The sequence below is a fragment of the Melitaea cinxia genome, chromosome 25, assembly GCF_905220565.1.
Source record: "Melitaea cinxia chromosome 25, ilMelCinx1.1, whole genome shotgun sequence".
NCBI classification, from domain to species: Eukaryota; Metazoa; Arthropoda; class Insecta; order Lepidoptera; family Nymphalidae; genus Melitaea; species Melitaea cinxia.
Genome location: NC_059418.1, coordinates 4,622,136 through 4,639,231, shown reverse-complemented (window position 1 = coordinate 4,639,231; position 17,096 = coordinate 4,622,136). Strand labels below are relative to the sequence as shown.

The following is a 17,096-nucleotide window of genomic DNA, read 5'->3' as shown; positions in this document are numbered from 1 at the left end:
TACACGCAATTTACACTTTGAATCGCTCTCCTGTAAAGTTGCTGTTTTTAACCGACTTCCAAAAAAGGAGGAGGTTCTCAATTCGACTGTATTTTTTTTTTTTTTTTTTTTTTTTTTTTTTTTTATGTATGTTACATCAGAACTTTTGACCGGGTAGACCGATTTCGACAAATTTTGTTTTAATCGAAAGGTTTTGTGTGCCAATTGGTCCCATTTAAATTTATTTGAGATCTAACAACTACTTTTCGAGTTATATCTAATAATGCGTTTTTACTTGACGCTTTTTTCGTCGACCTACGTTGTATTATACCACATAACTTTCTACTGGATGTACCGATTTTGATAATTCTTTTTTTGTTGGAAAGGGGATATCCTTAGTTTGGTATGATGATAAGAAAACCAGGATCTGATGATGGGATCCTAGACAAATCGAGGGAAACTCTCGAAAATCCGCAATAACTTTTTACTGGGTGTACCGATTTTGATAATTTTTCATTTAATCGAAAGCTGATGTTTATCATGTGGTCACATATAAATTTTATCGAGATCTGATCGCTACTTTTAAAGTAATCTTTGATAACGCGTAGTTGCTTGACTATTTTTTTGTCGATCTACGTTGTATTACTAGTTGATGTAATTGAAGTCGGTTTTTTTTTCGTTTGCGAGCAAACACAATTATTCACATCCGACGTTTTTAATAGTCATGGGCGACCTGTTATAATTCAAACTTCTACTTATTATGGCTACTGTGTTAAAATTATATAAATTATATATACTGTATTACATATAATTTTAAATGCATATTACTTGCACTCATGTGCATTTTTACCTTGTATTACTAGGATAAGTCCACCTTTGCCATCAACTATACTCGTATATGTAATTTTCTGTATATTTGTTCTTAAGTGCAATAAAGTATATATATATATTACTCTTACCTTATCTTATCATAATTAAATTGTAATTATCTTTAATTTATATTAGCATGTAAGTTTATATTATATATTTAAAAAAAACTGAGAATAGAGTCAAAAATACATCATCTCCTAAATCAAAAGATGATACCACGTGAAATATTAGTTACCGATTGGCTACAATGTAAAATTAAATTAATTAATTCCTACATCATTACCTGTAAAACTAGACTCATTAACATGTTATTACCATTATTGTTACAACTTTATTATACTCAGTCTTAAGATCACACTTTATTGTATGTACCTCTTATACTTCACATTCTACTTTTATCCTGTGTACCCATCACATCAAAAGAAATTGTAACATATATTTTACAAGTATTCAACAATTTATCATCAGAGTTGGGCAAACAGAAACGTTTAAATAGGATACACCTAAACTTCTACCTCATCGCCCAACCATCTCGATTCATCAACCATCATTATTCAAGTATTTCTTTTGAAATATACAATATCAACAAACAAAACTACTCAAAATATTTTTATAGAAACATAAATGAAATTAAAAATATGTAGGTAGTCAACTTCCAAAATCTATTGATCTACAATTCTAAATATATAGTATCGAAACTAAATTATATACTAGACTTAATAATAATAATAATACTTTTTTATTTGCAACATCCACACAAATCAATATTACATATCCATTAAACTAAACAATTAAATTATACAATAAGGATATCGCAAACCCGGTCTCAAGCTCGGCATATGCTGGCCGAGCTGTCATCGCCGATCTTCCGCTTGAGCCGTCGGGTGACAACACGGTCGTACCAACACCACATACCATACAGAATCGGAATACAGAATAATACAACGTGAATCGACGAAAAAATAGTCAAGTAACTACGCGTTATCAAAGATTACTCAAAAAGTAGTTATCAGATCTCAATAAACATGACAAACATCAGCTTTCGATTAAATTAAAAATCATTAAAATCGGTACACCCAGTAAAAAGTTATAGCGGATTTTCAAGAAGTTCCCTCGATTTCTCTGGGATCCCATCATCCGATCCTTGTTTCCTTATCATATGACTCTATATAACTCGAAAAGTAGTTGTTAGATCTCAAATAAATTTAAATGGGACGAATCGGCACACACCACCTTTCGATTAAAAAAATTGTCGAAATCGGTCCACACAGTCATAAGTTCTGATGTAAAAAAAACAGTCGAATTGAGAACCTCCTCCTTTTTTGGAAGTCGGTTAAAAAGAAACATGAAAATTAAATGGATATAATCAAGTAGACATGGGACTAATATATTATACGGCAAAGTGAAATGCTCTGGATATTGAAAGGAATTTCGTTGTTATTCCGATACATTAGAGTACAATTTAGCTTTGTTTACATTTCAGTTCTAAAGTAAGTAATAAAAATATTCTTTCAACGAATAACGCTTGCCAGGTAAAATAAATAATAGGTTATCTAATATAACGAACACTTCTAATCAATCAAGCAATTTATATACGAGTCCGCCATGTAGTACCGATCGGATCAATCACAATTCAATAAGCATTAATAATGTACAGTACAACAAAAATCAAATTACTCTTATTCTGGCTTTGCTGGCAAAGTAAAATATATTCTTTCAGTTTAAATTTATACTTGAGAAAACTTTGTGTATTCCTAATTGGTGGGGGTATGTTGTTCCAGCACCTGGAGGCAGCATAGCGGAAGCTGCCTCTGAAAGAGGCTGTCTTGTGCTTTTGTACAACAAGTTGTATGATACATAGTCGCGATTCACAAGTCCTATGGCTTGACATCCAAGTGAGCTTTTCCTACAATCACGATCATTATAGATTTATTTTTTAAACGGTTTTATTTAGCTCACCCCGTTTGTTTTATTTTTAAACGGTTTTATTTAGCTCACCCCGTTTGTTTTATTTTTTATTTATTATTTATTCTTGGGTCAAATTTAGTAATTCAAATTTCACCCTCTTCCTGTCAACCGATTAATCTGAAATTTTGTATACACTTTGGATTTTGGTGACAATACAATTATGTTTATTCATTATCATTATAAATTCAAGATGGCCGCCGCTACAAAATGGCGGATAATTCATGTTTTATTAATCCCATCAATATGGGTACCAAATGGAAGGGCTCAACAAGCAGAATACAATATACTATAAAAAATTGAAATCCAAGATGGCGGCCGCTACAAAATGGCGGATAACGTAGGTTTTATCAATCCCATCAATATGGGTATCAAATGAAAGGGCTCAACAAGCAGAATACAATATACTATAAAAAATTGAAATACAAGATGGCGGCCGCTACAAAATGGCGGATAACGTAGGTTTTATCGATCCCATCAATATGGGTATCAAATGAAAGTGCTCAACCAGTATAATCAATGTACTATATAAAATTAAAATCCAAGATGGCGGCCTCTACAAAATGGCGGATAACTTAGGTTTTATCAATCCCATCAACATGGGTATCAAATGAAAGGTCTCAACAAGTAGAATACAATTTACTATGCAAAATTGAAATCTAAGCTGGCCACCGCTACCAAATGTCTGATAACAATTTTTTATCAATCCCACCAATATGGGTATCAAATAAAAGGGCTTGATAAGAAGAATACAGTGCACTATACAACCTCAATATTTAAGATGGGCCTTGCAATAATGAAGCACTAAATGAATTAAACAGAATGCGAAATAAAAACTAAAAACTAGAAAATAAAAATAGGTAAAAAAACTTTTTAAGTTAAACGGTTTTATGTTAAACATACATTGCAATTTTAAGATAAATGTACTAAAAACCAAAAAATAATAAAATAGATACAGTCGTGGGAATTATAAACATATGCATAGACTAGACTAAAATAAAACCGTGGGGCACGTCAATTGTCTACAAATTATCGACTTAATGTGCGATAGAAGAATCGTTTAATTCGTCGTTAAAATAGGCAGTTGGCCCGCAGACGGTGAGGAAATTACTTACTATTTTCTTGCTCATGGAAATTCCAATAGTTATACACTCCATGTAAATAAAAGAGATGTTTCAACTAGTTTATCGTTGGACATTCACACTGCTGACTGGCGAGGAATCGTTTCACTGCTCGTAGTTTGTCTTTAATCGACAAAACATATGATAAAAGTACTACTCGCTCACCACTATGAAACCCTAAAACTCGCTTATAATCGAGCTTGCTAGCTTGTTTCCACATTCTAGCCCTACTTATCACACGTCCATCGTTGTCGGTTGAACAACTGCCTAATTATAGTGTAACATTACAAAACAAACATTTTAATCAACGATTGTAGACAATTGACGTGCCCCACGGTTTTATTTTAGTCTAGTCTATGCATATGTTTATAATTCCCACGACTGTATCTATTTTATTATTTTTTGGTTTTTAGTACATTTATCTTAAAATTGCAATGTATGTTTAACATAAAACCGTTTAACTTAAAAAGTTTTTTTACCTATTTTTATTTATTTATTATTTATTCTTGGGTCAAATTTAGTAATTCAAATTTCACCCTCTTCCTGTCAACCGATTAATCTGAAATTTTGTATACACTTTGGATTTTGGTGACAATACAATTATGTTTATTCATTATCATTATAAATTCAAGATGGCCGCCGCTACAAAATGGCGGATAACGTAGGTTTTATCAATCCCATCAATATGGGTATCAAATGAAAGGGCTCAACAAGCAGAATACAATATACTATAAAAAATTGAAATCCAAGATGGCGGCCGCTACAAAATGGCGGATAACGTAGGTTTTATTAATCCCATCAATATGGGTATCAAATGAAAGGGCTCAACAAGCAGAATACAATATACTATAAAAAATTGAAATACAAGATGGCGGCCGCAACAAAATGGCGGATAACGTAGGTTTTATCGATCCCATCAATATGGGTATCAAATGAAAGTGCTCAACCAGTATAATCAATGTACTATATAAAATTAAAATCCAAGATGGCGGCCTCTACAAAATGGCGGATAACTTAGGTTTTATCAATCCCATCAACATGGGTATCAAATGAAAGGTCTCAACAAGTAGAATACAATTTACTATGCAAAATTGAAATCTAAGCTGGCCACCGCTACCAAATGTCTGATAACAATTTTTTATCAATCCTACCAGTATGGGTATCAAATAAAAGGGCTTGATAAGAAGAATACAGTGCACTATACAACCTCAATATTTAAGATGGGCCTTGCAATAATGAAGCACTAAATGAATTAAACAGAATGCGAAATAAAAACTAAAAACTAGAAAATAAAAATAGGTAAAAAAACTTTTTAAGTTAAACGGTTTTATGTTAAACATACATTGCAATGTTTAAGATAAATGTACTAAAAACCAAAAAATAATAAAATAGATACAGTCGTGGGAATTATAAACATATGCATAGACTAGACTAAAATAAAACCGTGGGGCACGTCAATTGTCTACAAATTATCGACTTAATGTGCGATAGAAGAATCGTTTAATTCGTCGTTAAAATAGGCAGTTGGCCCGCAGACGGTGAGGAAATTACTTACTATTTTCTTGCTCATGGAAATTCCAATAGTTATACACTCCATGTAAATAAAAGAGATGTTTCAACTAGTTTATCGTTGGACATTCACACTGCTGACTGGCGAGGAATAGTTTCACTGCTCGTAGTTTGTCTTTAATCGACAAAACATATGATAAAAGTACTACTCGCTCACCACTATGAAACCCTAAAACTCGCTTATAATCGAGCTTGCTAGCTTGTTTCCACATTCTAGCCCTACTTATCACACGTCCATCGTTGTCGGTTGAACAACTGCCTAATTATAGTGTAACATTACAAAACAAACATTTTAATCAACGATTGTAGACAATTGACGTGCCCCACGGTTTTATTTTAGTCTAGTCTATGCATATGTTTATAATTCCCACGACTGTATCTATTTTATTATTTTTTGGTTTTTAGTACATTTATCTTAAACATTGCAATGTATGTTTAACATAAAACCGTTTAACTTAAAAAGTTTTTTTACCTATTTTTTAATTAAGTATATCAGTCTCATAAACTTTGCCTCAGAAACATTATTTACTATTATTTAAATACATAAAATAATTTTTAACAAAAAAACCGGCTTTAAAAAAGGAAACTAAAAAGTGAAAAATAAATTTACTTAGTACAAAGTAATTCGTATTTTGATTTAGTTAATCAGAAATGATTAAATAAATCTATCTATCTATAATATATATAAACGCGAAAGGTCACTCATCACGAAATCTCCAAAACTATAACACCTAAAAACTTGAAATTTGGCTGGTAGGCTCCTTATAAGACGTAGGCATCCGCTAAGAACGGATTTTACGAAACTCGACCCCTAAGAGGGTAAAACGGGGGTTGGAAGTTTGTATGAAAGTCCTATGTTTTTGAAGTAAGAGACTTGACATTTAAAATGTATGCTCTATAGATGGTGATAAGGTGTCCAAATAATGTATCTTTAGAAATCAACTCCCTTTTGGGGTTAAAACGGGGGATGGTAGGTTGACTCACTCATCACAAAATCTTCGAAACTGTAACAGCTACAAACTTGAAATTTGGCTGGTAGGTTCCTTATAGGGCGTAGACATCCTTTAAGACCGGATTTTACGAAACTCGACCTCTAAGGGGGTAAAACGGGGGTTGAAAGTTTGTATGAAAGTCCTATGTTTTTGAATTAAGACATTTGAAATTTAAAATGTATGCTCTATAGATGGTTAGAAGGTGCCCAAATAAGGTATTTTTAGAAATCAACTCCCTTTTGGAGTTAAAACGGGGGATGGTAGGTTGACTCACTCATCACGAAATCTCCGAAACTATAAAAGCTATAAACTTGAAATTTGACTGGTAAGTTCCTTATAGGGTGTAGAGATCTGCTGAGAACGAATTTATGATATTCGATCCCTAAGAGGATAAAACGGGGGTTGGAAGTTTGTATCAAAGTCCTATGTTTTGAAGTAAGAGACTTGAAATTTAAAATGTATGCTCTATAGATGGTGAGGAGGGTCCAAATAATGCATCGTAATCTATATATATAAAAAAGCAAGGTCACTGACTCACTCATCACAAGAACTCAAAAACCGCCGGATGGTCCATCCATCCAGGATGGACATAGATTAAATTTGAAATTAGATTATAGTTAGTAGACGTCCGCTAAGAACGGATTTTGCGATATTCCACCGCTAAGGGGCTTTGATTGAGGTTGATAGTTTGTATGAAACATATACAGCAGCTATAAGTTCGCCTGCTAGGTTATTTATACTGCAGCCTGAAAATAAAACTAAAAATGTGGTGTATAGAGAGGTTTTATAAAAATAACTAATAAATTATACTAAATTGTGCCTTTTAAAAAATTACCCAGTGTGATAAGCATTTCAAGTGACTGAAGTAAAAAAATAATTTGCGTTAAACATCTTAATAGTAATGCATATCTTCATAACCATGCGAACGTAGTCGCGGGCAACAGTTAGTGTATTATAAAACAAAGTCACCAAAAATGTATGTGTTCGATTCCGAGGAAGGTTTACGGAACGGCTAAGCCGATTTTGATGAGAGTTTCACTGGAAGTTTGCCGGGAAAACTTTGTGACACACAGATTTCAACGCGGGCGAAGCCGCGGGCACAGCTAGTATTTTATAATTTTGAAGTTGGTGCCAAGTAAATACTACAAGAACCTGGCTACAATAACAAATACAAACACACACACAAAACAAACAAGTACAAAAAATATTGTTAGATATGTCAAAACAATAACAGAATAAGCCGGCCCGGGCGACTTGACCCACTTTCACAGGACGGCTAGTTTTTCCGTTAACGGCTAAAATGGTATGCGCCGTTCCGTACATATGAGCCAGAACTGACGAAACCCTCGGGCAGGCCCCTGGCCTTCAGCAATTCCCCAAATCAATGCCCCGTGCGACACTGTGTCGAACGCTTTGGCAAAGTCGAGGACCGCCACATGGCATTCCCTCAGCTTTTTCCTGCTATCCCCAGCACCGCGTCCAGCACGGCAGTGTTCTCCAGCGCTCCATCGGCACTCACAAAGCCGCGCTGACGCGCGTCCAGGGGGCGACATCGCAGCAACCTCTTGGCCAGTATGCCGTGCATGTGCCTGAGCGGCACCGACGCAACCGAAATTGGTCGATAGTCGCCGGGCCGGCAGGGATGTCCTTTTTTGGCACGAAGATGGTCCTGCACTGCCGCAGCGGATCCGGAATAGCGCCCTTGGCTAACCAGTTAGAGAATATTTCCGCTTTCAATGGAGCGGGAACTGCACGCCATTCCTTCGAACGAACTCCGTCCAGCCCTGGCGCTGTCCGCGATTCAATACAGGACGCCTTCACCTCCTCGACCGTGATCGGCGCCCATAGCCCGGAATAGTCGGCCACTTCCCCCCGCGTCAAGCGCTTGCCGCGTTGGTCCCGGGGCGGTCGACACTTCCTCGAGAACCGGTCCCCAATAGGTCTCCAGGTCCTCGAGGTTGTGTCTTACGACCCGGGCGTGGCCGTCTATTACCTCGGCTGCTCCACGACTCGGACACTTCCGGAACAGTTCCTGCATCCGTGCGTACTCCATTCGCCTTCTTTTGCGGTTTGAAATCGAAACTGGCGCGATGTCGTCATCAGTCCGAGATGTACGGCGGAGACGGACGACCGCTTTGCGGCCTTGGCCCCGCGTCCCTGGCATCGCTTGCGCCTCTCCGCTCTCAGGAGCAGGGATTCGAGGGCTTGCGCTGCTTCCGGGCTTAGTGGGGCTTCGACTGCTTCTGCCGGTTTGTCCACGACAGGTGAGACTTCAGTGCTGCCGTCCGGCGGTCCCAGGGGCCGCGTTTCCGGGGGCTGTTCCGATATCGAACCCCTACTCGCTGGGCCAGACGACGAGAGCGCTATCTCCTCCAGGCAGGCTTTCACCAGCCCTTTGTACTTCACACTCCGCCGCTGTCCCTTAATCGCCTCCAACGTCCTCTGGAGTTGGGGCAATTTGGCGAGCAGGTCTACGTTCGAACACTTCCCAGTATCCGCCGTAAACTGCGCCTCGGTCCTCGCCATGAGCGACAGCTCCTCCTCACACCACCTGCGCTTTACCTGCAGTGGAGCGGTCTCCGCATTGGCTTCGACGGGGTGGGCTCTACGCTTGTGAACACCGAGCCCCATCTTGGTATTAAATGTACTCCCACAAACTGGGCAGGTCCAACCAGGCGCCCACCCAACGCTCCCGCCGGAAGTGCTGGGTCGAGCCACCGGGGAGGGATTGACCGTGCTCCCCGACTCCTGTGGGAGGTCGGGGCGGTCCAAATTTTCTTTATTCGGATCATGTGCAACGTTCAAATTCCCATATGTGGCCGGGCCGCAAACCCAGCCACCGGGCTCGCCCACGGTTTTCGCTAGGTCCCGACCGAAGAAAAACCGCTAGACTTGATGGACTCCAAGCAAGCTCGAAGACCACGCATCGGGACTACTACGGTACCTCAACCGTAGCCAACCTGGATTATACCCCCAAGCTCGAAGGGTGTCGCACCACTCCGCAGAGAACCCAGGGACTAGCCTGGCTACGTGCTCCGTCACCCCCATGCGTTGTCGTAAAACGCTCGCCCTGGCGGTGGCGGAGCATGCAGCGGAAAGTGCACTTGCCTCGTCCGATAGCAGGGAAAGTGACGCCTACGAGGCTTGCAGCTCCGCATCGGCTACTTCCGGGCTGCCTAATTTAGGCGTCGGTCCCCCCCCCCCACATTGGCTTTCGCAGCGGCGCCACGTGCAGGCTGTGGGTAGGAGTTGGGCGTCACGGCCCATCACAGGCCGCTCTTCCCCATTGCCGGGTAGGTCGTGTTTCTCCGCTTCCGCGCAGCTAGCCGGCAGGCTGGGAAATCGCGTTCATCGAATAATACGACCCGCCCGTGAGTATCTACACCTTCTCCTCCCCGTTAGGGGTGTGAGCCATCGTACCGAGTACATGCCATGGTTACGGTCCAGAGTGCACCGAAGTAATTGCACAACTACCGCCATGACCCATTGGTCATGTATTGACATGTATGCAACTTAACCTTTACCCGCGCTTGCTTGAATTTTTTCACGTTGATATTCAGAGCACTGGGCAGAAATCACATTACGTCAACCCCGCGAAGGCGATCGCAATGTTTTGTTTTAACTAGACAGTCGGATTCCCCTTGTTGCTTCCCTTCGTACTTAGCGTCTCGATCAAAGCGAGATATTCGGTCACGAAAGTGATCTGCTGTTCCCCACTCGCGTGTCAAGAGTCAAAGCCCAGGTGACGTTGCACAGGTTGGTGTCGGTAGCGGTACACAGTTGTCTGGCGGGGAATTATAATTGCAACGACCTGATAGTCTGTGGTTCGAGTCCGATACCACATAGTTCCTGTTTAAACCAATCTTACCACAGGACCTCGGTTGCTCAATCCGACGCTGCTGCCAAAATGGCAGTCATCTGATTGACCCTGTTCTAATTCGTGTGCAACCCCCTAAGTACCATCCCATGTATTATTTCAAATTCTGCGCTATTGAGCCCAAGGATGCTCCACTCCACACATCGCGCCAAGAAATCGTGCATGAAGTAGATCGGACGCTATTTTTACAAGGTAGACCTAGTCTTTCAGTGACCAACCGAATTAGCTTCTCATGTTTCCCGTACTTTCTGCGTTTTTCATGGTGAGCATTGTCCAGCGGCCTCTGACCCGAGACAACCTGCGCGTCAATAATCACTCCCACACCATCTCTTGACGCGAGAATGTCGGTTCCAACACCCTATTGATGTCGTGAAGCGAGGTTCCAATATCACCTCCCTCCCACCCTTTCCCGTCATCGCCTCGGCAATAAACTTTGTGAGGCAGTCGTGGCGCTTGACTCGGCTGCCGTGTATTCTGAAGCACTGTTGGATGACGTGAGCCATTGTCTCCCCGACCATACGACCGGCACGGTAGCTCAACTCAAACTCACGACCATTCCTACGATCCCTCGAGGCCCGGACTCGGGAGCGAAGGGCGTTTATGTGACAGTGTATGAACTGCACGTAGTTTTAGGCCGCTGAACTCCTTGCATCGCTCCTTGATCCACTTAGTGGGGGCCGGACTCCGGACAACTCACGAAGGTCGTAGCCGTCTATCGATGCATGCAGCATCTCACGCCAATACTGCGACACAGATTTTGAATTGGACATCGGATGATCTCTGGTGAATTTTTGGACTTGCTTCCGGGTCCAGCTCAGCTTTTTCTCGATCCTATCGGATCTTGCGGCGGCCTTAGCTGCAGACCATCGCGACGAGGCAAAGCCCCCGTAGTTCCGTAAAATGAGCTCTAGGGTGATCGCCCGCAGCAACTGAGTCGCTAGGCCACCACCTTTAGCTTTTACATGGAAGAAATACCCCTTCGGCATGTCTGCCATCCGAGATCCTTCCATGGGTGAGGCCATGGATGAACCTCGGAATCAGGTGATCCCTTACTATTTCGAGCCGCTGCTGCGACTTCAGAGGCACCCTGGTCCAGTTTATGTGCGACCCCCTGAGCACCATGCCAGGAATTACCTCGAAAACTGCCCTATTGAGCCCAAGGAGCTTGTTTGCGCTTACATGAATAATGAATATGAATAATTTGTTAAATGAATGCTAGATTATTCGACTCCATTTTGATGGCTTCGATTTTCTCTTGCAAGTAAAGTGACGCCTGGGCAGGAACGGTGATACCAGTTGTAAAAAACTAATTTCTTGTGTTGCAACTTTGTAGAATAAAACTTTAACTTAAAATATATGTAATAATAAATCTTCTCATGAATGAAAGCCTAAACATCCTCCCCCGCGTTGAAAGATTTCCTTTCAACAGATTCGTCGTCCAAAAGTGGGCAGATGCGGGTGAGGGGTCTTCTAAGGCAGCCCCTGGTTGTGTTAACATCAGCCACTCGTGCCACACCATCAGGTCCATGGTAGAGACGAGCAACTCGTCCAAGACGCCAGCATAAGGGAGGCAAGTTTTCCTCTTGAAGTAGGACCAAATCTCCAATCTTCAAAGCTGGTCCATACTTTGTTCGCCACTTGGAGCGTTGTTGCAGTTCCGAGATGTATTCTTTGTGCCAGCGCTGCCAGAAATGTTGCCTTATTTGTTCAAGACGAGCATATCGTTGGAGTGCGGTCGTCTTCTGTTCCACTAGCTCAGGTGCAGGTAATGCAGTGATTGGTCGTCCAATAAGAAAGTGCCCTGGAGAGAGGGGAAGAAAATCGTTAGGACTAGAGGATAAAGGACACAACGGGCGACTGTTAAGGATACCTTCCACCTGTGCAAATAGTGTGCTTATCTCTTCGAAAGTTAAGTGGGTGTTACCCATAACACGTTTAACATGGTATTTAGCCGATTTTACGCCGGCCTCCCAGACACCGCCGAAATGAGGAGCATAAGATGGTGAGAATTTGAATTTTATTTCCTCTCCAATCGCAAAATCTAACACTGAATCAGAATAGGATTTTAAAAAAATAGCAATTTCTTTAGCTGCTCCTACAAAATTGCGACCATTGTCACAAAATATTTCCAGCGGCTTACCACGCCTAGCAATAAAACGGCGTAAAGTCATTATGAATGCGTCTTTGGTTAAATCGCTGACGGCTTCTAAATGTATGCATTTGTAGCGAAGGCAAATGAATAGACACAAATAACATTTTACAAGCCGAGCTCCGCGACCCCGTCTATTTAGTATCATGAATGGACCCGCGAAGTCGATGCCTACAGTACGAAACGGAAAATCGACTGTAACACGTTGTGATGGCAAAGTTCCCATGAATGGACTTAGAGTTTTACCTCGCAGCCGTCTGCATGTGATGCACTTTTGAACTGTGCTTCTAGCTAAGCGTCGACCATTGATAGGCCATATCTGATCCCGTACAGAAGCGAGCAGTAATTGTGGGCCTGCGTGTAAATTTCGTAAATGACAATCTTCAAAAATGAGCTTGGTAAGATGATGAGAGGCATGTAAAAGTATCGGGTGTTTTCTATCATAGCTTAAATTAGAAGCATCTATACGACCACCGACTCTAATCAAACCGTTTGCATCAATAAATGGAGACAAAGATAAAATGGTTGACTTAGAATTTATAAATTTGTTTTTAGTTAGCGAATGATATTCTTGTGGAAATAGTTGTTTTTGAGCTGTTATACATAAATAATAAAATGAACGATTCAATTCTTCAATTGTAAGTTTACTGACTATTTTATTTTTAGGATTTTTTATGTTATAAAGAAATCGCTTTACATATGCAACTATGCGTTTTAATTTATTAAGCTTAGAGTAATTTTCTATATTTATGACAGAATTCATTGAATTTATTGTAGCTGTATGTGATTTTATTTCCGGTAAAGTAGAATCTGAATTTTTAATTAATTGTGGCCATTCACACTCTGGTTTTAAAAGAAATGAAGGCCCTGACCACCACAATGACATATTAACAATTTCGTTGGGTTGTACTCCTCTTGATATAAGATCAGCAGGGTTCTCAGAGGATGGAACATAACGCCAAGAATTAGCATCTGTTAACTCGCAAATTTCAACAATTCGGTTGGCTACGAAAGTTTTTAAATTACTGAAGTTGGCTCGGAGCCACCCAAGGACAACACTAGAGTCACACCAATGAATAAGACGTACATTTTGGCATCTTAAAGAATCAATAGTTGTTTTTACCAGTCTTGCAGACAATAAAGCGGCGCACAGCTCAAGCCGTGGTATGGTCATTGGTTTTATTGGCGCCACTTTGGACTTTCCACATAACAAAGAAACGGTAACATTACCTAGAGAGTCAAGGGATCGCATATATAGGCACGCCCCATATGCAGACTGAGATGCATCGCTGAAAGAATGCAGTTCAATGGATGATGGTGAATCACAAAGTGTGCGTCTAGGTATGTCTAGTGATTTTAAGCAATGCAAATTATCAGCAAATTTTTTCCATTCGAAATTAATATGATCGGAGACTGGTTCATCCCAAGTTAGTTTTTCAGTCCATAAAAGTTGTAATAATAATTTAGGTTTGATTATGCATGGACTCAATAACCCAAGAGGATCAAAAATTTTAAATGATGAAGATAATATGAATCTTTTGGTTAACACATTACTTGAAGGTATCTGTATAGAAACATGCAAATTATCTGTGTTGGAATTCCAACCTAACCCTAACGTATTTAATGAATTACTAATGCTTAAATTATCCTTTGAATCGACTACATCAGACTGATAAATTGCCTTTGAATTTGATCTATATTTTCTTAAATTAAAACATCCCCTCCTAAGTGCTTCAACTACGAACTTCTGTATATAGAGAAGTGTGTCTTCTTCATCTGCACCAGTTATTAGGTCATCAACGTAAAAGTCGTGTTGAATAATTGTTTTTATGAGATCGTCATCGCATTCCTCCCCTAGTTGCCAAAGGCACCGAGTACTCAAATAGCTGGCACTTTTAAACCCGTAAGTGACAGTATTTAATCGATACGTTTCTAAAGGTTTTGACTCATCTTCTCTCCACAGTATGAGCTGCAGATTACGATCCTCTTCATGAAGGAGAATCTGGCGGTACATTTTTTCTATGTCCCCTGTCAAGAGATATTTATACTGTCGGGCTCTTATCAAAATGGAAAAAAGAGAGTCTTGAATATTTGGGCCCTTTAACTGTATGTCATTTACAGATAGACCTGAGGAAGTGCGTGCCGACCCATCAAAAACTACTCGTAATTTTGTTGATTCACTGTTAGCTTTAAATACAGCATGATGGCATAAAAAATATGATGTACCTAGATTTGAAGTTGATATTTTTTCCAGATGGCCTAACTGTGCATATTCATTAATAAAATTGCTATATTGTGATTTCATTTCTGGTTTCTTATTTAATCGCTTTTCTAAATTAAGGAAGCGCCTTTTCGCTAGTGTATAAGAATCGCCCAACACATCGGGTGTATTAGCTAATGGGAGCCTAACACAGAATCTACCCGAGGGGAGACGGTATGTATGACGAATAAAATGGTTTTCGCATTCTTTATCTGCATCAGATAATATTGGATCTTGGGGAACTGATTCTAATTCCCAAAATTTAGATAATTGTGAATCAATTTTGTTGAAGTAAGATAGGTTAGACAGACACTGATTATAATTGCTTTTATGAATATTAGTAGAGGTAGAGATAGGGCCTCCGATCAGCCACCCTAGCTTGGAACTTCTTAGTTTAGGATTATTAGGGCCCAGAGATCTCTGCTCAGAGCCTAAGATGTCCCAAAATACATCGGCACCAATAATGATTTCTACTGGTGCGGGTTGATCAAAGGTCGGGTCTGCTAACTGAATGTTTTTTGGTAATTTGAATTGCTGAATATTGATGGATTGAATAGGGATTTCTCCTGAAAGATTCTTTAGTACTAAACATGAAAGTGAAATACTAAAATCTTTGTTAACTAATGAATTGAATTTCAAATTGCATGACTCTGTGACTTTATCACAAGAGTTGTTGCCTATGCCTATAACGTTGATTGTATGGATTGGATTTGAATCTAGCGACAATGATTGTTTAAGAGATTGAGTAATAAATGAAGATTGGCTGCCGCAGTCCAGCAGTGCGCGGACTGTTTTGCTTTGATTTGTATTAGGATTTGTTACATTGATTAATGCTGTAGACAATATGATTTGATTAAAGTTTTGTTTAGAAAAATTTGCTAATGAATGATTATTACTGAGATTAGTATCGTTTTCTACTGTAGGAATTTTAGAACTAGTTTTGTTTTTGGTGATGTGCAAAAGAGTATTGTGTCTCTTATTACACTCACGGCAAGGTCCTAAGTGGCATTCACGAATTGAATGCCCAAATCTTAAGCAATTAGGACACAAGTTTAACTTAGAAACTTCAATTTTGCGTTCTTCAACATTTTTGTTTAAAAATATAGGACAATTATATATTCGGTGATCTCCTTTGCATAAAACACAGCGATAATTTATTTGACTTGTGGCTGCAAAAGATTTCAATTGTCGTTCACCAAAATTATTTTTACGAATTAATGGAATTGCAGGTCGTGACTGAGACAATATTTTATCTGGTTTATTTCGATTTAAACTTTCGAGAACATCTGAACGATCGGATAAGAATTTATGAAATTGTTTAAGTGTGGGTACATCATCCAATGTATTACGATATTCCTGCCACTTAACCATAGTAACATTGTCTAATTTTGAGGATACCATATGAATAATGAGTGTGTCCCACTTGTCAGTAGGTTCGCCTAAAGTAGCTAAAGCACGAAGGTTTTTTGTTACATGATCTACCAAAAATCTAAGTGATCTTTCTGATTCACGAGCCACTGTATTTATGTTAAAAAGAGCACTGAGGTGATGAGTTATAAGTTGTTTTTTGTTATCATAACGCTCACAAAGCAAAAGCCAAGCATCGTTATAATTTGCCTCGGATATTTCAATATTAGAAACTATACGTGCAGCATCCCCCTCCAAATATGATACCAAATAATGAAATTTATGAATTGCCTGAAGTCGATTATTGTTATGTACTAGTGATAAAAATGAATCCCGAAAATCTAACCATCTGAAATAAGACCCATCAAATTTGGAAATTTGAATTTGTGGAAGCTTAAAGTTGACCTCGTGACGATCATGATTACAACAAGAATGTTCAAGAATAGTTTGATCTTCGCGCGGCGAGCTAGTGTTACTTGTGTCTTTCTGATTATTCTGAATTATTTGTAACCCCGTTGCAATAGTAATACAAAAATCCTGTTCAATATTATCACGCTCGATAAGCTCACTGGTCATATTCTCAAAATTAAGTACTTCTATTCGTGATTGTAGCATATCAAAATCATCTGACAGTTTTTTAATTTTATCTACCTTCAATTGTAATTCACCTATCTGAAGCGGCGTCAAACCAATCGAGGAAATAGAATTCAAATAAGTTTTAAATTTAGTAATACGGCCTTTTACAGAACTACGTCTTACACATAGATCCTTCAACTCCTTTGCATTAACCGTTGAGACACTACTAGCTTCGGTCATTGTGGTTATTTAAATTTAGAACTATTACAAAATTAATACAAATACTTAATTCAAATAAAGTGAAGTGATTATAAAAAAAAAAAAAAAAAAT

At 39.4% G+C, this 17,096-nt stretch overlaps 2 protein-coding genes across 2 annotated transcripts; both read right to left on the bottom strand.

Annotated features, from left to right (window-relative positions):
• Positions 1–11,688: 11,688 nt before the first annotated feature.
• Positions 11,689–12,666, bottom strand: LOC123665984. The gene has a single exon (XM_045600201.1). The coding sequence runs from the start codon at positions 12,542–12,544 to the stop codon at positions 11,762–11,764; it is 783 nt and encodes a 260-aa protein (XP_045456157.1). The 5' UTR covers positions 12,545–12,666; the 3' UTR covers positions 11,689–11,761.
• A 147-nt stretch (positions 12,667–12,813) lies between these two features.
• LOC123666030 lies at positions 12,814–17,005 on the bottom strand. Its single transcript, XM_045600239.1, has 2 exons — positions 13,220–17,005; positions 12,814–12,876 (listed from the first exon to the last, which is right to left on the bottom strand). The coding sequence occupies exons 1-2, from the start codon at positions 17,003–17,005 to the stop codon at positions 12,814–12,816; spliced, it is 3,849 nt and encodes a 1,282-aa protein (XP_045456195.1).
• Between the last annotated feature and the right edge of the window lie 91 nt (positions 17,006–17,096).